The sequence below is a fragment of the Oryzias latipes genome, chromosome 16 (genome assembly GCF_053564925.1).
Source record: "Oryzias latipes strain Hd-rR chromosome 16, Olatipes_Hd-rR_3.1".
Lineage (NCBI taxonomy): Eukaryota > Metazoa > Chordata > Actinopteri > Beloniformes > Adrianichthyidae > Oryzias > Oryzias latipes.
This window is the reverse complement of record NC_136252.1, coordinates 28,171,154-28,196,620: the sequence shown is the minus strand read 5'-3', so window position 1 is coordinate 28,196,620 and position 25,467 is coordinate 28,171,154. Positions and strand designations below refer to the sequence as shown.

Sequence of the window (25,467 nt, the reverse complement as noted above, 5' to 3'; positions counted from 1 at the left end):
TCTGATCCAGAGCAGCAAAGAGCAATGATGCAAGAAAGCCCAGGAGATCTCAGCTTTTTCTTGGCATGTGTTGGACTGTCTGGTGTGGCATAAACCAGCAGGAAAGACAGAAAAAAAATCTGACTCATATGTGGAAAAGTCATGCCTTTAGATAACTTGTGTGTGCAGGTTTAGCTCAGTCATATTTCTTGATATAACAAAATACCAAGTTCAAAATCTCTTTGTGCAGCTTGATATCTCACAAAATGATTACACCCTGAAGTCAGGGCGTCAAGCAGGAGCAGCAATCCAATCTCTCGTTTGTCGCTTCAAGTATTCTACTTTGACAAGATAGAGAAGGATTCTTGGTCGAGCCCCTACCCCATCCCTAAAAAAGGCAATCTCAGAGCCTAGCTCATTAAAAACAATGATAATGAGCCATTTAAATTCAAGGGCCATCTTGTTATAAAACTAACTACATGCTCAGCACACCAATAACGTAGGTTTCAACAAAATATCATTCAAGGATTGTAATAAAAGAATAAAATAATAGTAAAAAATATAATTACTCTTGTGACCTTGACAAATGTTTCTTTCATAAAAGGTTGATTTCTATTAGGTTTCTGAAGCAAGGGCATCTTATTGCTTACTTCCTGCAATTTAGAACTTTGCATTTTAAGTAGATGGTCAAGTATGTTGTTGCACAGTTCAGTAAGCACTCAGGCACATATCATCAATCAGCTGATTCCCTGTCTGCCTGAAACGCAGGGACTCTAATGCATTAATAAACTGTGAGGCTATAGCTTATCAATAATTTATGAAATGTAAAGGTGATTTTGAGGTCAGATTTTAATGGCTGCATCTTGTTTCTTAGTGCCAGCAAGAATTGTCAACATCTCAAAAAATGTGTCCGTGAACGAGGGAGAAAATGTAAACCTTTATTGTCTGGCGGTCGGCCGGCCAGAGCCCACGGTCACCTGGAAGGACCAGAAATGTAAGCTACTTCCTTTTTTTGTTTGTCAGCAGATTCTCAGATCTCTTGTTTCCATGTTCCTGTTATCCCCCCGTCTGTACATTCATCCCCACCCGTGTTTCACCCATGCAGCCTTCGTATCTTTTCACCAGCCTGTAAGCTTATCAGCATTCAGCTCATGCCCATGCCTTTATCCCTTATCCCTGCATCAGTCTTAAACCCAGCTGTTTGTCCCGTCGAAAATTCCCACTCCCACCTCCCCCCAATGTTTTTTTCCCCCAAGTAACCACGCATTATAGGTAATTATCCCAAATGTGCCACAAGAAATCCTTAGCATCTGTCTTCATCGCTCCTGTCAGCCGGCGTCACGATGCCAATGGCCACTTTTCAACTGATTCAATCAGCTCGTTTTCTGCCTCTACTAGGGTTTGAAATCCAGTCGGTTCAGTGTGGTCAGGATGCTCGAATAGTTTGATTCCATCTGTGCTGCAATGATTCTATCCGTGTTCCTATCAGGTACATGGTCTCAAGAAATGTTAAAGTTAAAGCAGTTGATATCAAGGATGGTTGCTATTTAATAAATATTTTTTTCTTCTCTGGCTAAATAATGCAGAGTGTATTTTTGAGAAAAAGGTTGCCATTTTAGTCGAGATGCAAACAAATAAGCTTCAGGAGCTTTTTGTGTTTTTCCTGCTTTCCTCTTTGCTTCTATTTTCATATATTTATAAGTAAATCTTTTTTTTAAATCCCATCAGAAACCCGTGGACCAATTATCATAGAAGTGAATTTCATTATTTCACTTCATTATTTTCTACGCAGCATGATTGGTATTCTGTAAGAACTGGCAACGATTGATTGTGGTGCACGCAGCTTTTCACAATAAATCTTTTGTATGCAGTTCCCCTATGGCTTAGATTCTGTTCGAATGAGTTCATACTGACGTTGGTTTTCTTACTTAATGCCCTCCTGCTGCTGCTTTTTTCTGCTCTTCCTTACAAGAGAAAAACTTTCATCTTAAAGATCTGTGATGACTTTGCTTTGTGTGATATTGACATCAAGAGTTTTGTGACATTTTAGGGGGAAGTATTGGATCTGCAAGATGAAGGTCATAGAGCCTCAATACCAAACAATGACAATATTGTCCGACTTTAAAAAGTCTTTTAGAGTCAGATATAAAACTGTTTTGATTGCATTTTTTTTTCTGACTTGGAAAAGCATTATATAAAGAATAGCGAATGGGTCAGACCAAACAGTCTCATTATGCTGTTGGCTGCAAAATGCAAAACCACCTTTATTGTTGTATTTTAAGCAGATTTGAAGTTTTTTCTGAGGTTTCTTCTCTCTTTTTGTCTATTTTATTAGTTTTCTCATTGTGTTCTGCATTGCACAGCTTACGTTTTTGAACCTGCAGAATACAGTAGAATGCCTTATGCAGCAGAGATCCCACATACCCATAGATACACAAAAATACAGTGAATAGAAGAGGACCATGCATGAATGCACACCTGCAGGAGACACTCACACACAATCCTACATCACAAACTATGCAGTTGTCCTCACTCGAATGCCTGCAACATTTCTCCTCTGTCAGCAGTAATCCTCTCTCGGCGTCTCCACCATCTTCCCCCCCAACTTCATTGCCTCATAACCCCTCAGCTCTCTGAGAATGAGATAGGACCCACATTGCTATTCCAAAGGAGTCTCTGCAACCAAGCCATCAGTTGCAGGAGACCTGGGGCACTGGAGTAAGGGGAGGGTTGTCGAGCCAAAAGAAACAGCAAGAAGCTGCTGGCCATCTGTCCCCATTACTCAGAAACTGCAGAGAGAAGCTGCAGGGAGGGGCGGGGAAGAGAGAGTGCAACTTGCTTGGAGAACATTTTACTGTGTGTGCACTCAGAGTTTGTGGATTAAAGGAATTGCAGCACTTTGGAGGTCACTGGGACCTTCTAAAGGTCTCTGACCGCTTTGCAGTATGTACACAGTTACCTGGGACCTTATTTAGTGATACTGTGCCTTGCTGTAATTTGTGGACGGCACCTTCTCCACCTTCACCTCCAGCAAAGCACAGATCTGTTTAGTCCATTCTTTAATCCTGGCACCCATTAGGTAAACTGACTGAGGGGAAATTGAAAAAGTTTTGTGTTAAATCTAAATACAGCTTTAAACTACAGGGGCTTGTCAACTGATGTAACAATTTTTGAGAGGACAAGCACACAGGCTTAGCAAGAGGAATGACTGACATTGGGCAGTAGGTGGCATCGGCTTTTCATGTAAATTCAGGCTAGTACAAAGTTTGCATGGATCATTGAAAGTTTGCGAGAGACCAGTCTTGCTCTGCTGCCTTTTTTGTAACATTTTAATTCATGATGAGTTTTTTTCTGTTATTCAAGTACCGGTAATTGACTAACCAATCAGCCTGCAAAAAATGTATGTGGCACCTGCTGGCCTCCAGATCAAACATTCAAAATATTTGATTGACAGAGAGGGCTGCATGGTGGACAGTGGTTAGCGCTCTTGCCTCACAGCAAGAAGGCCCCTGGTTTAAGTCTCCGCTGGGGACCCAAAACAGAACATCAATGGGGGACCCTTCTGTGTGGAGTTTGCATGTTCTCCCTGTGCATGCGTGGGTTTTCTCCGGGGACTCCGGCATCCTACCACTGTCCAAAAACATGCTTCATTATGTTAATAGGTTACTCTAAATTGTCCTTAACTGTGAATGTGAGCATGCATGGGTGTGTGATTGTGGCCCTGCGACAGATTGGCAACCTGTCCAGGGTGTCCCCTGCCTTCGCCCACAAGTGGCCGGGATAGGCTCCGGCAGCCCCGTGACCCCGAAAGAGATAAAACGGATTAGAAGATGAATGAATGAATGATTGACAGATTCTCCCGTGCCCTCTTTCAGTGGTAGTGGTATGGACTTCCAACAAGCTCACTCCTGACTGGCGAGAGTGGATGTCAAAGAAATGACGACTCAGATTGACAAGAACCAATCACTGCTTACTGATGTCGTCTAGCTCCAACATGTCGGTGTCAATATAGCAAAAAATACTGACTTTATTGATTCAATTTCTTTGGAGATGGAAACAAGCCTTTTTGTGTGTGTGAGTTTATCATAAAATGCTTTGTGTTTTCTATTATTTTCTTCAAGTGTTAGTGCCAAAGCTTAAAATCTAAGCATTCTGCTTGTAAGAAAAAGTCTTGGGTGTTAACTTTACTGCTGTGATAGTCAGTGGTGGAAAAAACAGCCACTTTAGTTTTAAAAAGTTTATTGTAGATAAATACCAGAAAAAAAAAAGAAATAGAAATGAATCACTTAAAGAGTAATTGTAATAAGACAAAACATTTTTGTGAAATCAAACAAAAATTCATCCAATCTTTTGCTACAAGTTACAGGAATTAAGGAGTGGTGCTTACAAAAAATAATATAAATTAAAGCTACAAGTAGCATTTAGCGGGCCCGAGCACGTGCGACCGCATGGCACGAGCGACCGCCCCGTGAGCAACGCCCTGCTCGAGCCATTCTCGTCGTTTTTTCTTGTCCATTCTGGAGCTCCAAGCTATTGTTAATACGACAGCAGCCTGGGGGGGGGGGGGGGGGGGGGGGGGGGCTGTAATCTGTTGCCTTAAGGGACAAAGAATTTTGCATATAGCATGAAAAAAATTCAAGCAATGATGATAATTGCTATCACTGTCCCTAAGGATGAGAACAATAGAACTCATTCAATTTCCACTACAATGTCTAGATGAGTGTCAGCTATGTCTGATAACTTGGCCAATTAGCTGGACCGGGATCTTGCAAAGTGCAGGTGGTTAACGTCCAGTGTAATGAGTCTGTGGACGGCAACAGTACAGCATAGCTTTTGGTTTCCACAAGAGAAGAACTCCTGACACATCTGCCCTAACAGACAACTACAAGAGGAGTTGAAATGTATAACACGGTGAAGGAGTTTTTGTGCAGAAAAAGGTACAATTAGAAAAGCTGGTAGCAGTGACTGCAGATGGGACTCCTGCTATGACCAATAGACAAACAGGTTTCATCACTCACTGTAAAGCTGACCCAGACTTTCCAAAATGTCTGCATTACTGCTGCGTCATTCACCAGCAGGCCTTATGTGCAGAAGTGATTGGCTCTGGACATATAATGACTCTTATTCTGAAAATCGTAAACAACCTCAGCTGCAAAGCAAAACAGCACAGGATTTTTAAGGTGCTATTGGAGGAGATGTCTGTTGAATATGGTGAATATGAACATTGTGAATCTGAACTTGCATTCTTGACTGACATTACTGGAAAACTAAACCACTTGATCTGCGAGCTGCAACACAATGGCAAAACTATTTTTTTTTGACCAGCCTGCCTGAGCCAGTGTTTTTCTTGTGGGGATCTTTTCTGCCAGGGCTTGTCAGCTTGGTCAGTGGATGTTGCTGCAGTTGTCTCCCTTGCTGGGACAGCTGGAGTTAAACACAGCAGCTCACGGCTCTGAAGTGGACCCCGTTGCTGTCCCAGTCTGGATGGGCACTGTGGCGATGTTCCAATGGCCAGGCTGGCTCCTGGTATAAAGAGATTCCCAAATACCATTTCCTAACCGCAGAGCCAAGGATGTGTTTACATGTTTAGGTCAAAAATGTGATGGACAGCTTCATGTTGTCTAAACATGCCACCCTGTTATTAATCCAGTTGATATGGTTCTCCATCTGTGTCTAGGTGATAGAAAAGCATTTTTTTTTTATATTTAGAGCTCTAAGCAAACAAACAGTTGTCTATATAAAAGAGCTTTTACAATTGTGCATTTTTAGCAGGTCTCTGAGTTCATGTGACCAATGTATGGTGGATTTTCACAGACCTTGTTTAAAACTGAAGGTGAGAGAGACTTAGAGAAATGGCTTCATTGTTCTGGAGTTCTTTGTTTCATCCACAGAAGAGTAGAATTGGTGATTGATTTTGAAAAGCTGCTGAAAAAAGTATCTTTTCAAATTGCAATTTCTAACTTGGGTTTTACATTTTGTGTTCCATTTTTTGTGCTTTATTTGGGAAGCATTTGTTATTTGTTTGGTGTTTTTAAGGTTCTGCAAATATACACATCATTTTTTAGAGACATTTGTTATCAGTTGTGTTTGTTGATTTGTAGTTTAATTTCATTGGATGTATAGATGTCGTGTGGGGGGGAGGCTCGACAGCAGGTAGGACCCAGGCGCAGAGACGGGAGGCAAACGGGTTCAGGGCAAGTGGGTTTATTTAACTAACAAAAAGCGCTGCAGAGCAGGATGACAAAACTAAAAACAAAAACTTACTGTGGCATGGCAAGGGACATGGACGCCAGACAAGAAGACGTGATCAACATGAGCAGAAGTTAATGGACCAGCACAGGAGGAAGGCAGAGACAAGACTTATATACAGACAGGGCAGACAAGACACAGGTGAACACGATTAGGGCAGATGGGGACCAAAGGAAGTAAAACTCAAAAACATGACAAGACAGGAAACCTTTCAAAATAAAACAGGAAACAGAACCAAACAAGACAGAACAAGAACTAAAGCGAAAAAAAAGACAACAAACTGAAACCATGACAATAGAAAGGAAAAGAAGTTCAAACATTGATTATAAAAAAGGATATAAGAGATAAAAAAAAAGAAAAAGGAAAAGAAAAAAGATAAAATATTGATTTAATTGCATTTTGAATGAATAAAAAACAATGATTAATAGAATCAGAAATCAGAAAAAGTTTTATTGCCAGGTTCAGTAGAGCGCACTTTACAAAACGAGGAATTTGACTTGGTGTATAGTGCAATTAAGAATAAGTTAAAAATTAAGTTAACAACAACAACACACTATATACAGTAGAGTAAGGTGAATTAAAGTGGGAGCACAGATGGGCTGGGATGGTGGGGCCTGTAAGTGGCACCGACAGTCCTTTGGTGGGCGGGGGGGGGAGGGGGGGGTCACCTGGGGGAGTTGGGGTTCTGTTCAGCAGGCTGACTCTAGTGGGGAAGAAGCTGTTCTTGTGGCGCGAGGTCCTGGTCCTGATGGACCGGAGCCTCTTGCCAGAAGGGAGGGGCCGAAAGAGATTATGTCCTGGATGAGAGGGGTTGGCTACAATCCTGGCTGCCCGCCTCCAGGTCCTGGAGATGTGCAGCTCCTGGAGAGACGGGAGGTGGCAGCCGATCACCTTCTCTGCTGAGTGGATGACGCGTTGCAGCTTGGCCTTGTCTCTGGCCGTGGCCGCAGCGAACCAGACTGTGATGGAGGACGTGAGGGTGGATTCGATGATGGCGGTGTAAAAGTCTACCAGCATCTTTTCAGGGAGGTGAAACTTCTTCAGCTGCCTCAGGAAGTACATCCTCTGCTGGACCTTCTTAGTGATGGAGCTGATGTTCTGCTCCCACTTGAGGTCCTGGCTGATGATGGTTCCCAGGAAGCAGAAGGACTCCACAGAGGTCACCGGGGAGTCACAGAGGATGACAGGGGGGAGGGGGGCTGGGGCCTTCCTGAAGTCCACTGTCATCTCCACTGTCTTCAGAGCATTAAGCTCCAGGTTGTTAGCGCTGCACTATGACACCAGCCTGGCTATTTCACTCCTGTAGGCCGACTCATCTCCGTCAGAGATGAGGCCGATGAGTGTGGTGTCGTCAGCAAACTTCAGGAGTTTGACAGACAGGTGACCAGCTGTGCAGCTGTTTTTGTACAGGGAGAGTAACAGGGGTGAAAGGACACAGCCCTGGGGGGATCCGGTGCTTGTGGTCCGAGTATCTGAGACGAGCTTCCCCAGCCTCACATACTGCTGTCTGTCCGTCAGGAAGTCTGTGATCCACCTGCAGGTGGAGTCAGGCACATTCATCTTGGAGAGTTTTTAATACTAAGTCTAGACAGATTTAACACAGGTTTTTGGATGAAAAAGGATTTTTTATAAATCATCTGTTACACTTTTAAGTCTGAAAAAAATATGGAAGGCAGCAAACACAGATCCCTACCGTTTTTAATTTTTTTGTGCTGATATTTGAAAGATAAGTTATGCAAAAAAATAGGTGTTTGCAGTTTTGCCTAAAAAGACGTTTTCGGACCTTTTTGGATCAAATGTTGTCTAAAAGTTCACCTGTAACTTCAATCATTCTGAATTTTTTTAGGAAAACTAAACCACTTCAACTGTGATCTGCAAGGCAATGGTAAAACTATATTTTTTATGGAACAGCCTGCAGTGTTTCTTGTGGGGATCTTTTCTGCCAGGGCTTGCCGGCTTGGTCGGTGGTTGTTGCTGTTACCAATCCAGTTGATATGGTTCTCCATCTGTGTCTAAGTGATATAATCAGAATCAGAATCGTTTATTGTCATTGTACATGGGGATACAATGAAATTGCAGCAGCCTTGGAGTGAAGGAGTTACATAAAATAAAAATAAAAATAGAATAGAAAAAGAAATACTGTATTTACAACTCTTAACAAAAAATGAACAATATGGACAGAAACTGTTAAATATTAAATATTTGTGAATAAAATAGAATGGAATTACATGAGTTGCTGTGAGCACAGCTTAATAAATATCAAGTTATTGCACAGTGACCCGGTTAGACAGTCAGGATATTGCACGCATTGTAGTAAAATTAGAGTGAGGTGTGGTTGGTGGACGTATGTGCATTCCGTATGATAATTGCCTGTGGAAAAAAGCTGTTTCTTAGTCTGTTTGTCCTGGTTCTGATGGACCTGTACCTCCTTCCAGAGGGCAGCAGTTCAAACAGAGGGAAAGCAGAATGGGTGGAGTTAGTGGTGATGCTAGTCACTCTGCTGAGGCAGCGAGACTGGTAAATGTCCTTCAGTGAGGGGAGGGGGCAGCCGATGATCCTCTGCGCTGTCTTTACCACTCTCTGGAGACTCTGCCGTTCTGCTTCAGTGCAGTGGGAAAACCACACTGTGATGCCATAGGACAGAATGCTCTCAATGGTTGAGCGGTAGAACGCTACCAGCAGCTCCTGGCTGACGTCGTTCCTCCTAAGTTTTCTCAGGAAGTGCAGGCGTTGCTGGGCCTTCCTGATGACAGTCATGGTGTTGTTAGACCCTGTGAGGTCAGCAGAGATGGTGGTGCCCAGGAGGGTGAAGCTGTGGACCCTCTCCACACAGTTTCCATCGATGTAGAGTGGGGGTGGATCTGTTCTGTTTTTTCTGAAGTCCAGGATGATCTCCTTGGTCTTGGTGGTGTTCAGGATGAGGTTATTAGCCTGACACCACCTTGAGAGTTTCAGGACTTCGTCTCTGTAGGCCGTCTCGTCGTCCCCAGAGATCAGCCCCACCACAGTAGTGTCGTCTGCAAACTTCACCACGGTGTTGCTGGTGTGGGCTGGTCTGCAGTCTGCTGTGTACAGTGTATACAGCAGAGGACTCAGCATACATCCCTGTGTGGAGCCTGTGCTCAGCGTCCGGGTGGAGGAGAGGTGGGGGTCAAGTTTGACTGTCTGTGGTCTGTTTGTCAGGAAGTCCTTGATCCACGAGCAGGTGAGTGGGTGGAGTCCTAGTTCAGACAGTTTGTTGACCAGAATGTCAGGAATGATTGTGTTAAAGGCTGAGCTATAGTCCACAAAGAGCATCCTGGCGTAGGTGTCTCTGTGTTCCAGGTGGCTCAGCGCAGTGTGGAGGGTGATGGAAATGGCATCATCCGTTGATCTGTTTGCTTTGTAAGCAAACTGGTGGGGGACGAAGATTGGAGGGAGGGAGTCTTTGATGTGTCCCAGGAGCAGCCGCTCCAGACACTTTGTGATGACAGCAGTGAGTGCAACTGGGCGGAAGTCCGTGAGGAAGGCTGTGGATGAGGACTTTTTGGGTATCGGGATGATAGTGGATGACTTCAGGCAAGCAGGGATGAAAGCCTGAGCTAGCGACAGGTTGAAGATTTTTGTGAAGACCTGGGAGAGTTGATCGGCGCAGGCCCGCAGAACCTTTCCGGGAACTCCATCAGGTCCCGCCGCTTTCCTGGGGTTTACCCTGCTGAACATCCGTGCCATCCGTGCCACGTCCATAAAGGCATTGTTTTTATATTTAGAGCTCTAAGCAACCAAACAGTTGTCTATATAAAAGAGCTTTTACAATTGTGCACTTTTAGCAGGCTGAAAAAATTATCTTTTTAAAATTGCCATTTCAAATTTGGGTTTTAAATTTTGTGTTCCATTTTTCTGTGCTTGTATTGGAAGGATTTGTTATTATTTTGTTTAAAAGTGCTACATATTGTATATACACATAATTTATTTAGAGAAATTTGCTATAGGTTGTGTTTTTTGGTTTTGTAGTTTAATTTCATTGGATTTATATTAAGGAAAAGAAGTTGCAGCATTGATTAAAAAAGGATAAAAGAGACATTTACTGTCTAAGTCTTATGTTACATCTGTAGAACTGTACTGAGAGTTGGGTTTTGTTTTGGAGCACATTCATATGTTTTGTTTGTAAAAAAAAAAGATAAAATATTAGGTTAATTGCATTTTACATGACTAGAAAAGCAATGATTATTCATAAAAATCTATGAAAGACATACAAAACAAATGAAAAAGCAGTCTGCCCTCCCTCTTGTGTCTAAACTCTTGTCACCTCACTTCTGGGTTAGTTAGCATATGAACTGGCAGCTGGTGTGTGTGTGTGGGGGGGGGGGGGGGGGGGTGAAATTTGACTCCAGCAACAGGGATGATTGAGGAGCAGGCTGCAGCATGAGGAAAAGACTTAAGCATGTAAGAGGAAATGACATCCTACAGTTGACCAGTTCATTTTATATCTGTAAAGAATATTCAAGAAGCATTTAGACATGTTCAGCCATATGCGTGTGAAACTTGGTGTGGATATTTGAAGCATAAGTAATTTTAAAACACACTTGTTTGGAGTCCAGACGGAAAAAGCACAGGTTTTGGGATGAATCAGGATTTTTTTAAAATCATCTGTTTCACCTGGACTTCTGAAAAAAATATGGAAGGCAGCAAACACAGATCCCTACATTTAAAAAAATAAATGGTGTTGATATATGATGATTAAGTTATGAAAAAAAATAGGTGTTTGTAGTTTTGCCTAAAAAGACGTTTTCGGACCTTTTTGGATGTAATGCTCTCTAAGATGTCACCTGTAACTTCAATCATTCTGAATTTTTTTAGGAAGCAGTAGCACATAAATGCCTATGAAAGTTGAATTCTTGGTGCTGATAACCTAAACAGAATTTATGCTAAAAATCTTTGTTCAGTCCAAAATTTCATTAAAAAAATCAAGTGATGAAGTTTCTCGTAGACCCTATAGTGTTACATATCAAAGCTGGAGGTTATTAAAGGCATCTAATTCTGAAATCTCAGCTTCCTGAGACAAACGGCTGATTTATAATAAATTTCTATTATTTGGGTGCACATAATCGACCACTTCCTGTTACGCAGGCACCGTCAGGTGTACACCCATGAAACTTTACATGATGAGAGAGGACCCTTCTGAGTATCTCCAGTTTTAATTTCATGCACATCGGACAAAGCAAAGAGAAAATACAGGGCAGAATGTGCCCAATGCAATAACTAGGTGGCGCTATAGAGCTCGTCCAAGATTGTCATATCCATGGGTTCAGAATAGAAGCTTCATCATATCCATTGAATTTCAGTGAGATTGGACAAGGAATGTGCACGTGAGAGCAACTTTTGTGTGCATAGCGAGATGCCCAACTTTGCCGCTCTGTCACGACCACACCCCCGCATTGAAAGTTATGGTTTTTTGTCAGAGTAAACTTCAATGGCTTTTCAACAGGTGGACGTCATTTTCAGGTGTGTCGGCTCATCCTACTCGGAGTAGTGATGCTCCAAGTAAAACATGTCATTTCCTCTTGCCAGCAGGTGGCGCTACACTTTTTCCAGATTTTTTCACTGCAGATGTGTTCAGAGTCAGACTACAATCATGCACATCAATTTTGGATCAGATTGGATTATGCATGGCTGAGTAATGGCCATTTTTCTTTTCATGGCGTGTTTTCGAAACGACCTCCAATTTTGACGCGCCGCCATGGTCACAAACATCCATAAAAACTTAAAAGCTTTGCAATTTAACATCGGACATGTGTCTAGTTTACAAAACCAAAGTTTGGAGTCATTACTCTCAAATCTCTAGGAGGAGTTCGTTCTAGAGCGAGGCCTGCAAATGACCAAAATACAGCAAAAATGACATATTGTCATCAAAATATCAGACTTCCTGTGCGACTGACAGCTTGGTCCCAAGAGACTTTTTTGTAGGTTTCTATCCGATGAACATGCCCTGTTAAAATCAGGTTTGTACTATAAAGCATATGGAGGTGCTCGCGAAAACAAATTTTGCAGGTGGCGCTATTGAGCCATTTTTGTTTACCTATGCCGTTCTCCTATAAAATATGAAATTTTTCGCGACTCCTGATGTGTATACAAAATTTGGTGAGTTTTGGGGTATGTTAAAGGCCTCAAAAAGGCGACGGAAAAGTCGGAAGAATAATAATAATAATAATAATAATAATTAAAGCTACAAGTAGCATTTAGCGGGCCCGAGCACGTGCCACCGCCTGGCACGAGCGACCGCCCCGTGAGCAACGCCCTGCTCGAGCCATCCTCGTCGTTTTTTCTTGTCCATTCTGGAGCTCCAAGCTAATGTTAATATGACAGCAGCCTGTGGGGGGGGGGGGGGGGGGGACTATAATCTGTTGCCTTAAAGGACAAAGACTTTTGCATATAGCATGAGAAAAATTCTTAAATCTAAGCCTCGTTTAGACCTGCTCATTTTCTCATCAAGTAGAAGAAGGTTTTTATCAGATTAAGAAACAAGCAATGATGATAATTGCAATCACTGTTCCTAAGAATGAGAACAATAGAACTCATTCAATTTTCACTACAATGTCTAGATGAGTGTCAGCTATGTCTGATAACTTGGCCAATTAGCTGGACCGGGATCTTACAAAGTGCATGTGGTTTAACGTCCAGTGTGATGAGTCTGTGGACGGCAACAGTTCAGCATAGCTTTTGGTTTCCACAAGAGAAGAATTCCTGACACATCTGCCCTAACAGACAACTACAAGAGGAGTTGAAATGTATAACACGGTGAATTAGTTTTTGTGCAGAAAAAGGTACCATTAGAAAAGCTGGTAGCCATACCTGCAGACGGGGCTCCTGCTATGATTGACCGACAAACAGGTTTCATCACTCACTGTAAAGCTGACCAAGACTTTCCAAAATGTCTGCATTACTGCTGCTTCTTTCACCAGTAGGCCTTATGTGCGGAAGTGATTGGCTCTGGACATATAATGACTCCTATTGTGAAAATCATAAAAAACCTCAGCTGCAAAGCAAAACAGAACAGGATTTTTAAGGTGCTATTGGTGGAGATATCTGCTGAATATGGTGAATCTGAACTTGTATTCTTGACTGACATTACTGGAAAACTAAACCACTTGATCTGCGAGCTGCAAGACATTGGTAAAACTATATTTTTTTATTGACCAGCCTGCCTGAGCCAGTGTTTTTCTTGTGGGGATCTTTTCTGCCAGGGCTTGTCAGCTTGGTCAGTGGATGTTGCTGCAGTTGTCTACCTTGCTGGGACAGCTGGAGTTAAACACAGCAGCTCACGGCTCTGAAGTGGACCCCGTTGCTGTCCCAGTCTGGATGGGCACTGTGGCGATGTTCCAATGTTCAGGCTGGCTCCTGGTATGAAGAGATTCCCAATTACCATTTCCTAACCGCAGAGCCAAGGATGTGTTTACATGTTTAGGTCAAAAATGTGATGAACAGCTTCATGTTGTCTATTGATGTAAGTTTAAACCTAAACATGTTTCCCTGTTACTAATCCAGTTGATATGGTTCTCCATCTGTGTCTAGGTGATAGAAAAGCATTTTTTTATATTTAGAGCTCCAAGCAAACAAACAGTTGTCTATAAAAGAGCTTTTACAATTGTGGACTTTTAGCAGGTCTCTGAATACATGTGACCAATGTATGGTGGATTTTCACAGACTTTGTGTAAAACTGAAGGTGACAGAGACTTTGGAGAAGTGGCTACATTGCTCTGGACTTCTTTGTTTCATCCACAGAAGAGTAAAATATGTGATTGATTTTGAAAAGCTGCTGAAAAATGTATCTTTTTAAAATTGCAATTTCTAACTTGGGTTTTACATTTTGTGTTCCATTTTTTGTGATTGTATTAGAAAGATTTGTTATTTATTTGGTGTTTAAAGGTGGTACATAATGTATATACACAATCTTCTTAGAGACATTTGCTATATGTTGTGTTTGTTGTCGTTGTAGTTTAATTTCTTTGGATGTATAGAAAGGAAATGTAGTTGCAGCATTGATTAAAAAAGCATAAAAGAGACATTTACTGTCTGATGTTACATCTGTAGGAGTGTACTGAGACTGGGTTTTGTTTTGGAGCACATTCATATATTTTGTTTGTAAAAAAAAAAAAAAAGATAAAATATAAAGTTAATTGTATTTTGGATGAATAAAAAAGCAATGATTAGTGCTAAGGATGTATAAAAGACAAACAAAACAAAGGAAATTGCTGTATTTTAGTGTTGAACTAGGCTTTCTAACTGTTCTACTTTCTGTCTGCCACTCCTGGCTAATTTACATGTGAGCACACAGCCGGGGGGGGGGGGGGGGGGGGGGGGGGGGCTAACTCCACTCCTGCAGCAGGGGAGACTGATGAAAAGCTTGAGGATGTAAGATTGAATAAATAAAATCCTAGAGTTGACCAGTTCATTTTATAAATGTAAATATTTTTTATTTTGGTGCTGATAAACTAAACAGAAGTTATGATAAAAATATTTGCTTGAGTCAAAATGTCCAAAAATTTGCTTTCAGCACAATAGGGTGATTAAGGTGGTTAAATGTTTCTCGTACGTATAGTGCTGCTTTTCAAACGTGGAGCTTTGTAAGACGCATCTAATTCTGAAATCTCAGCTTCCTAAGACAAACGGCTGATTTCCTATGAAGCTTGATTATATGATCATGCTTCATGATCATTTATGAACATATATAGCTCGTCCAAAATTGTCATATCCATGGGTTCAGAATGGAAGTTTCATCAAATCTATTTAATTTCAGTGAGATCAGACAAGGAATGTGAACGTGAGAGCAACATTTGTGCATGGCGAGATACCCAACTTCGCCGCTCTGTCACGACCACACCCCCGCGTTGAAAGATTTGTTTTTCATCAGAGTAAACTTCAATGGTTTTTCAACAGGTGGACGTCATTTTGAGGTGTGTCGGCTCATCCTACTTGGAGCAGTGATGCTCCAAGTAAAACATGTCATTTCCTGTTGCCAACAGGTGGCGCTACACCTGTTTCGGATTTTTCCACTGCAGATGTGTTCAAAGTCAGACTACAATCATGCACAACAAATTTGGATCAGATTAGATTATTTATGGCTGAGTAATGGCCATTTTCCTTTTCATGGCGTGATTTCGAAACGACCTCCAATTTTGACGCGCCGCCACGGTCACAAACAACCGTAAAAACTTAAAAGCTTCGCAATTTAAGATCGGACATGTGTTTAGTTTACAAAACCAAAGTTTGGAGTCATTGTTCAAAAATCTCTAGGAGGAGTTCGTTCTAGAACGAGGCCTGCAAAGGACCAAAATAGAGCAAAACTGACATATTGACATCAATATAGCAGACTTCCTGTGCGACTGACAGCTTGGTCCCAAGAGACTTTTTTGTAGGTTTCCATCTGATGAACATGTCCTGTAAATATCAAGCTTGTATGTTAAAGAACATGGCGGGGCTCTCAAAAACAAACATGGTAGGTGGCGCTATTGAGCCGTTTTTTGTTCACCCATGCAAGTGCTGTGTATCTAAGTTGGAGATATGTAAGAGGCCTCTCATTCTGAAATCTCAGCCTCGTGATACAAACGGCTGATTTTTTATGAATTTTTAATTATCTGACTGCAACGCAATCAACCACTTCCTGTTTGGTGGTGGCTTGCGCAGGCACCGTCAGGTTTACACCCATGAAACTTTAAACGATGAGAGAAGACCCTTATGAGTATCTCCTGTTGTAATTTTATGAATGTCGGACAAAGCACAGAGAAAAGATAGGTCAGAATGTGACATAAAATGTATTTGTCAATATCTAGGTGGCGCTATGAAGCTTGTCCAAGATTGTCATATCCATTGGTTCAGAATGGAAGCCTCATCACCTCTATTGAATTTCAGTGAGATTGGACAAGGAATGTGCACGTGAGAGCAACTTTTGTGTGCATGGCGAGACGCCCAACTTCGCCGCTCTGTCACGACCACACCCCCGCATTGAAAGTTATGGCTTTTTATCAGAGTAAACATCAATGGCTTTTCAACAGGTGGACATCATTTTGAGGTGTGTCGGCTCATCCTACTTGGAGCAGTGATGCTCCAAGTAAAACATGTCATTTCCTTTTACCAGCAGGTGGCGCTACACCTATTCCAGATTCTTCCACTGCAGATGTGTTCAAAGTCAGATTACAATCATGCATATCAACTTTGGATCATATTGGATTTTGCATGGCTGAGTAATGGCCATTTTTCTTTTCATGGCGTGTTTTCAAAATGACCTCCATTTTCGACGCGCCGCCACGGTCACAAACAACCGTAAAAACGTAAAAGCTTCGCAATTTAACATCGGACATGTGTTTAGTTTACAAAACCAAAGTTTGGAGTCATTATTCACAAATCTCTAGGAGAAGTTCGCTCTAGAGTGAGGCCTGCAAATGTCCAAAATGAAGCAAAAATGACATATTGACCTCAATATATCAGACTTCCTGTGCGAGTGACAGGTGGGTCCTTTCAGACTTTTTTGTAGGTCTCCATCTGAAGAACATGCCCTGTAAAAATCAAGCTTGTACGTTAAAGCGTATGCGGGGCGTCGGGACAAAAGTCACTGTAGGTGGCGCTATCAAGCCGTTTTTCTGCGCCCATGCCAATCTCCTATAAAATACGAAATTTTTCGCGACTCCTGATGTGTGTGCCAAATTTGGTGAGTTTTGGGGTATGTTAAAGGCCTCAAAAAGGCGACTCTTCCGGTAGAATAATAATAATAATAATAATAATAATAATAATTAAAGCTACAAGTAGCATTTAGCGGGCCCGAGCACGTGCGACCGCATGGCACGAGCGACCGCCCCGTGAGCAACGCCCTGCTCGAGCCATTCTCGTCGTTTTTTCTTGTCCATTCTGGAGCTCCAAGCTATTGTTAATACGACAGCAGCCGGGGGGGGGGGGGGGGGGGGGGCTGTAATCTGTTGCCTTAAGGGACAAAGACTTTTGCATATAGCATGAAAAAAATTCAAGCAATGATGATAATTGCTATCACTGTCCCTAAGGATGAGAACAATAGAACTCATTCAATTTCCACTACAATGTCTAGATGAGTGTCAGCTATGTCTGATAACTTGGCCAATTAGCTGGACCGGGATCTTGCAAAGTGCAGGTGGTTAACGTCCAGTGTGATGAGTCTGTGGACGGCAACAGTACAGCATAGCTTTTGGTTTCCACAAGAGAAGAACTCCTGACACATCTGCCCTAACAGACAACTACAAGAGGAGTTGAAATGTATAACACGGTGAAGGAGTTTTTGTGCAGAAAAAGGTACAATTAGAAAAGCTGATAGCAGTGACTGCAGATGGGACTCCTGCTATGATCAATAGACAAACAGGTTTCATCACTCACTGTAAAGCTGACCCAGACTTTCCAAAATGTCTGCATTACTGCTGCGTCATTCACCAGCAGGCCTTATGTGCAGAAGTGATTGGCTCTGGACATATAATGACTCTTATTCTGAAAATCGTAAACAACCTCAGCTGCAAAGCAAAACAGCACAGGATTTTTAAGGTGCTATTGGAGGAGATGTCTGTTGAATATGGTGAATATGAACATTGTGAATCTGAACTTGCATTCTTGACTGACATTACTGGAAAACTAAACCACTTGATCTGCGAGCTGCAAGACAATGGCAAAACTATTTTTTTTTGACCAGCCTGCCTGAGCCAGTGTTTTTCTTGTGGGGATCTTTTCTGCCAGGGCTTGTCAGCTTGGTCAGTGGATGTTGCTGCAGTTGTCTACCTTGCTGGGACAGCTGGAGTTAAACACAGCAGCTCACGGCTCTGAAGTGGACCCCGTTGCTGTCCCAGTCTGGATGGGCACTGTGGCGATGTTCCAATGGCCAGGCTGGCTCCTGGTATAAAGAGATTCCCAAATACCATTTCCTAACCGCAGAGCCAAGGATGTGTTTACATGTTTAGGTCAAAAATGTGATGGACAGCTTCATGTTGTCTAAACATGCCACCCTGTTATTAATCCAGTTGATATGGTTCTCCATCTGTGTCTAGGTGATAGAAAAGCATTTTTTTTTATATTTAGTGCTCTAAGCAAACAAACAGTTGTCTATATAAAAGAGCTTTTACAATTGTGCACTTTTAGCAGGTCTCTGAGTTCATGTGACCAATGTATGGTGGATTTTCACAGACCTTGTTTAAAACTGAAGGTGAGAGAGACTTAGAGAAATGGCTTCATTGTTCTGGAGTTCTTTGTTTCATCCACAGAAGTGTAGAATTGGTGATTGATTTTGAAAAGCTGCTGAAAAAAGTATCTTTTTCAAATTGCAATTTCTAACTTGGGTTTTACATTTTGTGTTCCATTTTTTGTGCTTTAATTGGGAAGCATTTGTTATTTGTTTGGTGTTTTTAAGGTTCTGCAAATATACACATCATTTTTTAGAGACATTTGTTATCAGTTGTGTTTGTTGATTTGTAGTTTAATTTCATTGGATGTATAGATGTCGTGTGGGGGGGAGGCTCGAGAGCAGGTAGGACCCAGGCGCAGAGACGGGAGGCAAACGGGTTCAGGGCAAGTGGGTTTATTTAACTAACAAAAAGCGCTGCAGAGCAGGATGACAAAACTAAAAACAAAAACTTACTGTGGCATGGCAAGGGACATGGACGCCAGACAAGAAGACGTGATCAACATGAGCAGAAGTTAATGGACCAGCACAGGAGGAAGGCAGAGACAAGACTTATATACAGACAGGGCAGACAAGACACAGGTGAACACGATTAGGGCAGATGGGGACCAAAGGAAGTAAAACTCAAGAAACATGACAAGACAGGAAACCTTTCAAAATAAAACAGGAAACAGAACCAAACAAGACAGAACAAGAACTAAAGCGAAAAAAAAGACAACAAACTGAAACCATGACAATAGAAAGGAAAAGAAGTTCAAACATTGATTATAAAAAAGGATATAAGAGATAAAAAAAAAAGAAAAAGGAAAAGAAAAAAGATAAAATATTGATTTAATTGCATTTTGAATGAATAAAAAACAATGATTAATAGAATCAGAATCAGAATCAGGAATCAGAAAAAGTTTTATTGCCAGGTTCAGTAGAGCGCACTTTACAAAACGAGGAATTTGACTTGGTGTATAGTGCAATTAAGAATAAGTTAAAAATTAAGTTAACAACAACAACACACTATATACAGTAGAGTAAGGTGAATTAAAGTGGGAGCACAGATGGGCTGGGATGGTGGGGCCTGTAAGTGGCACCGACAGTCCTTTGGTGGGCGGGGGGGGGAGGGGGGGGTCACCTGGGGGAGTTGGGGTACTGTTCAGCAGGCTGACTGCAGTGGGGAAGAAGCTGTTCTTGTGGCGCGAGGTCCTGGTCCTGATGGACCGGAGCCTCTTGCCAGAAGGGAGGGGCCGAAAGAGATTATGTCCTGGATGAGAGGGGTTGGCTACAATCCTGGCTGCCCGCCTCCAGGTCCTGGAGATGTGCAGCTCCTGGAGAGACGGGAGGTGGCAGCCGATCACCTTCTCTGCTGAGTGGATGACGCGTTGCAGCTTGGCCTTGTCTCTGGCCGTGGCCGCAGCGAACCAGACTGTGATGGAGGACGTGAGGGTGGATTCGATGATGGCGGTGTAAAAGTCTACCAGCATCTTTTCAGGGAGGTGAAACTTCTTCAGCTGCCTCAGGAAGTACATCCTCTGCTGGACCTTCTTAGTGATGGAGCTGATGTTCTGCTCCCACTTGAGGTCCTGGCTGATGATGGTTCCCAGGAAGCAGAAGGACTCCACAGAGGTCACCGGGGAGTCACAGAGGATGACAGGGGGGAGGGGGGCTGGGGCCTTCCTGAAGTCCACTGTCATCTCCACTGTCTTCAGAGCATTAAGCTCCAGGTTGTTAGCGCTGCACTATGACACCAGCCTGGCTATTTAACTCCTGTAGGCCGACTCATCTCCGTCAGAGATGAGGCCGATGAGTGTGGTGTCGTCAGCAAACTTCAGGAGTTTGACAGACAGGTGACCAGCTGTGCAGCTGTTTGTGTACAGGGAGAGTAACAGGGGTGAAAGGACACAGCCCTGGGGGGATCCGGTGCTTGTGGTCCGAGTATCTGAGACGAGCTTCCCCAGCCTCACATACTGCTGTCTGTCCGTCAGGAAGTCTGTGATCCACCTGCAGGTGGAGTCAGGCACATTCATCTTGGAGAGTTTTTAATACTAAAGATGTATGAAAGACATACCGAAAAAATATGTCTTTCAGGGTTTAACTGGCTGTCTTTGGATTATGCATGCCTGAGTAATGGCCATTCTTACTTCTCATCTCTCTGTTCACTGCTTGCTAATTTACATAGCAGGGGTCCCAGCAGGAGGGGGCGGGGTTGTAACACGACTCCTTCAGCAGAGCCAGGCTGAGAGAGGCTTTGACATGTAAGATGTTAGATGTTAGAATGCCAGATGTTAGAATGACCAGTTCATTTTATATCTATGAAAATATTCAGGTAGCTATGGGACATGTTTAGCTATAGGTCTGTGAAAATTGGTGTCGATTGTTGAAACATAAGTTACCATAAAAAAATGTTTGTTTGGAGTCTAGACAGATTTAACACAGGTTTTTGGATGAAAAAGGATTTTTTATAAATCATCTGTTACACTTTTAAGTCTGAAAAAAATATGGAAGGCAGCAAACACAGATCCCTACCGTTTTTAATTTTTTTGTGCTGATATTTGAAAGATAAGTTATGCAAAAAAATAGGTGTTTGCAGTTTTGCCTAAAAAGACGTTTTCGGACCTTTTTGGATGAAATGTTGAATAAAAGTTCACCTGTAACTTCAATAATTCTGAATTTTTTTAGGAAGCAGTAGCACATAAATGCCTATGAAAGTTGAATTCTTGGTGCTGATAACCTAAACATAATTTATGCTAAAAATCTTTGTTCAGTCCAAAATTTCATTAAAAAAATCAAGTGATGAAGTTTCTCGTAGACCCTATAGTGTTACATATCAAAGCTGGAGGTTATTAAAGGCATCTAATTCTGAAATCTCAGCTTCCTGAGACAAACGGCTGATTTATAATAAATTTCTATTATTTGGGTGCACATAATCGACCACTTCCTGTTTCGCAGGCACCGTCAGGTGTACACCCATGAAACTTTACATGATAAGAGAAGACCCTTCTGAGTATCTCCAGTTTTAATTTCATGCACATCGGACAAAGCAAAGAGAAAATACAGGGCAGAATGTGCCCCATGCAATAACTAGGTGGCGCTATAGAGCTCGTCCAAGATTGTCATATCCATGGGTTCAGAATAGAAGCTTCATCATATCCATTGAATTTCAGTGAGATTGGACAAGGAATGTGCACGTGAGAGCAACTTTTGTGTGCATAGCGAGATGCCCAACTTTGCCGCTCTGTCACGACCACACCCCCGCATTGAAAGTTATGGTTTTTTGTCAGAGTAAACTTCAATGGCTTTTCAACAGGTGGACGTCATTTTCAGGTGTGTCGGCTCATCCTACTCGGAGTAGTGATGCTCCAAGTAAAACATGTCATTTCCTCTTGCCAGCAGGTGGCGCTACACTTTTTCCAGATTTTTTCACTGCAGATGTGTTCAGAGTCAGACTACAATCATGCATATCAATTTTGGATCAGATTGGATTTTGCATGGCTGAGTAATGGCCATTTTTCTTTTCATGGCGTGTTTTCGAAACGACCTCCAATTTTGACGCGCCGCAATGGTCACAAACATCCATAAAAACTTAAAAGCTTCGCAATTTAACATCGGACATGTGTCTAGTTTACACAACCAAAGTTTGAAGTCATTACTCCAAAATCTCTAGGAGGAGTTCGTTCTAGAGCGAGGCCTGCAAATGTCCAAAATGAAGCAAAAATGACATATTGACCTCAATATATCAGACTTCCTGTGCGAGTGACAGGTGGGTCCTTTCAGACTTTTTTGTAAGTCTCCATCTGAAGAACATGCCCTGTAAAAATCAAGCTTGTACGTTAAAGCGTATGCGGGGCGTCGGGACAAAAGTCACTGTAGGTGGCGCTATCGAGCCGTTTTTGTGCGCCCATGCCAATCTCCTATAAAATACGAAATTTTTCGCGACTCCTGATGTGTGTGCCAAATTTGGTGAGTTTTGGGGTATGTTAAAGGCCTCAAAAAGGCGACTCTTCCGGTAGAATAATAATAATAATAATAATAATAATAAACATTCGAATTACAATAGGGTCCTTGCACTCCGTGCTCGGGCCCTAATAATAAACATTCGAATTACAATAGGGTCCTTGCACTCCGTGCTCGGGCCCTAATAATAAACCTAACAGATACAATAGGGTCCTTGCACTCCGTGCTCGGGCCCTAATGATTCGGAAATGTTCCCCCTGACTGACAAAGAAACAGGAAAATTGAACATTTTTTTTAAAATTGGCTTTTGTATCGCACCCTGTGTGTTAAAGTGTAGAAAAATAACACCAATTAAGCAGGAAGAAGTTTAACATCATTTAAAAACCCGGAAAGTTTTAAAACAAATTGACAAAATGCTAAGAAAGCCATGCATATGATGGTCAACTGGGTACAAGGTTTGGTGATTAACAAGGCAGGTGCTCACAGGGATATATATATATATATATATATATATATATATATATATATATATATATATATATGTGTGTGTACATATACATACATACATACAATCATGACAAAGACAGGCAAAACAAAAAATTCAAGTTAGACTAAAATAGAGTTTACCTAACACACACAATAGGCCCAAACATGAGGAAACCAAAGAAATCACAGTAAAAACTACTCACTGTGACACTGTTGTAACATCAAACTTTTTCATTTAAACATTTTGTTTGTAGTATACTTTTTTATTTGATATGGCTTCTTGCTTTGCCCTAAAGAGCTTTTCATTCTCTTTTGTTTTGCAGGTCATTGATCCTTATTCTTTAAACTTCCCTGGCATGGGTTTCACAATGAGTTACTCTCAAACAGTCAAAGGAAAATTATACCGTGTCATGTTCTTCCATCACAGTTCCTACCAAAAATTCTGATTAGGCCTGATTTCTACACACCTGCATCACATGTCGCTTCTCCCAGTGTTTACACCTCCTCTTTTATTTTTTTGTCTTGACGCTATCTGCTTCACCGTCTTTGTTAGTCTGTTTCACTGGTCTTTGTTAGATTACCTTCTCCTGTGGTGCCTTGAATTTTTTAAAGTTCATCTTTGTTTTATACCTGCCTGCCAGCAAGTCTGCATCTGTGACCTGCATTACACGGATCGGAATGAGAAAGGCAAATCAAAGCCTTTTTCACTTTCATAAAGATTTTGCTGGCTCTGTGCAGGTGGAGCACAAATAATTAATCATCAGAAGATAACGGTTTCTAATAAACTCTGTGGTTTCAAATTTAAAATCCAACTAAACATGAAAGAAAATCTCTGGAAACTTTCAAAGACAAGCGCAAGGAGTGACGCCTGAAACTTGTTGCCGAGCAAACATGCACAAATGTGATTATCTTTTGACCATGTCCACATGCTGAAACTGATGGAAGTGCTGGTATTAAAAGTTAGAAAAGGGACCAGTCTCAATTCGGATAAAGAAAAAATTAACATATTCAAACTGTTTGACAACTTTAAAAGCTTGAAGTACACAAACACTGACCCACAATAAAGAACCTTCACTCGTGGTGCAGAACTGAGGTTTTTTGACTAATAATACAGCTGAATTAGATCCTTTCAAAAAATGACCATTTTTTCTTTTTTTCCTCTTCTAATTTTAGATCTAGTTGCTTCTTCAGGGTTGTTTTAGTTTAAAAGTCTCAGTTTTCTGAATAAATAGCTTTTAAATCTCTTGAGTAGACAGAAAACAAGATAAACCTGTGGAAGAATACTAGCACTGCTCCACTGGGAAAGAATTTGCTAGGCGATGGTTCACATTCATGAGAGTCACAGAAGTGGAGAAAACTCAAAGTAGAAAGATGGTTTGAAGTTGTGATCATGTGACCTGGTGGTTTCCTCAGATTTAATTTTACAGCCAGTTTCAAATTCTACTGTCTATTATAGCCGAGTATGACAATAGGTAACCACAAACTTGTCAACCCATGGAGGACACAGAGTGAGAGATGCTAAAAATGCTCCCTAAACCTGTTGTAAAGCTTAAGATCTGTCACATGTCAATCAAAAGGCCCAATACTGAGCCCCTTTTAAGCCCAGTTTTAATGTCAAACATTAAAAAAGAATATTGGTTGAAAAACTTCCCTCAGTGTTTTCACGGATACTACATTTGACACAAAAGTGATCAATTTTATGGAACCCGACTTTGAAACCGAATGCAAATATTCAATTGACTCTTCCAGCAAAAGGCAAACCATTTTACTAAGCTTTTCCTCCTCATGTGTCGCCATCCTCTAAAAAGTCTCAGATTTGAGCCTTTGCTGAAGCAGCACACACAAATGCAATGAAAATTGTGTTTTTGTGGCATTATTTTCATGATGGAGGACATATTTAAAAAAAAAAAGACTAAAACTGTGTTTCTAATTTTTTTTTTTACTTTTTTCAAACTTGCCCTGTACAACAGCTGGGCAAATAGATGAGAGCTGAAGGCTTCTTGTGTTGGATATATTTTACTTTAACAACAGGGGTTATGAATCTTCTGACAAACCAGAGGTATGTCTGAACAAACCCCTTCTGTAATCGAGGCCAAACTTTATACATTTTAATAATATTTGAAAATCTTTTGTATTGGACCGGACGGAAAAGGAAAGAAGGGAAAAAGAGAGAAGGATGTTAGAGAGGGGGGGATAGGAGGATGATCATGGGGGGGGGGGGTAAAACCATGAAGCAGCATAAAGCAACAAGCTACTGGATGTTTATCATTATGGTAAGGTTCAGATGTAATACAAGTTTCTGAGTGTTTCTTTGTTCAAATCATGGTGAATCAGGAAAAAAAATGAAAATCTGTAGTTATGCACAAAATTCAGTCGGCAGATAACAAGCTCCCTGCTCTGCTCCGTTCTGATGCATCCACTTGTAGACACATAGATCCATGTACCTCTTTGTTTTCCTCGTCTGAGCTGGCATCTGGCTCATAACTGTACAGATGGATATCTCTGAAATTGCTTACCATTTTTGTTGCACGGGTATTGTTAGGTTGGGGTTGTGAGGGGATGTAAGCTACCAGGATAGAGTGTAAACAAAGAGATGATGGGAAGAGAGAGCAAGGCAAGGCAAGGCAAGGCAAGTTTATTTGTGT

At 41.6% G+C, this 25,467-nt stretch overlaps 1 protein-coding gene across 1 annotated transcript in view; it reads left to right on the top strand.

Moving 5' to 3' along the window:
• iglon5 (IgLON family member 5) overlaps window positions 1–25,467 on the top strand; it is a 145,061-nt gene that overhangs the window by 103,797 nt on the left and 15,797 nt on the right. The window contains exon 4 of the mRNA XM_011485677.4: window positions 854–973. Coding sequence (XP_011483979.1) covers window positions 854–973 — 120 coding nt within the window. The remainder of the gene's footprint in view (window positions 1–853; window positions 974–25,467) is intronic.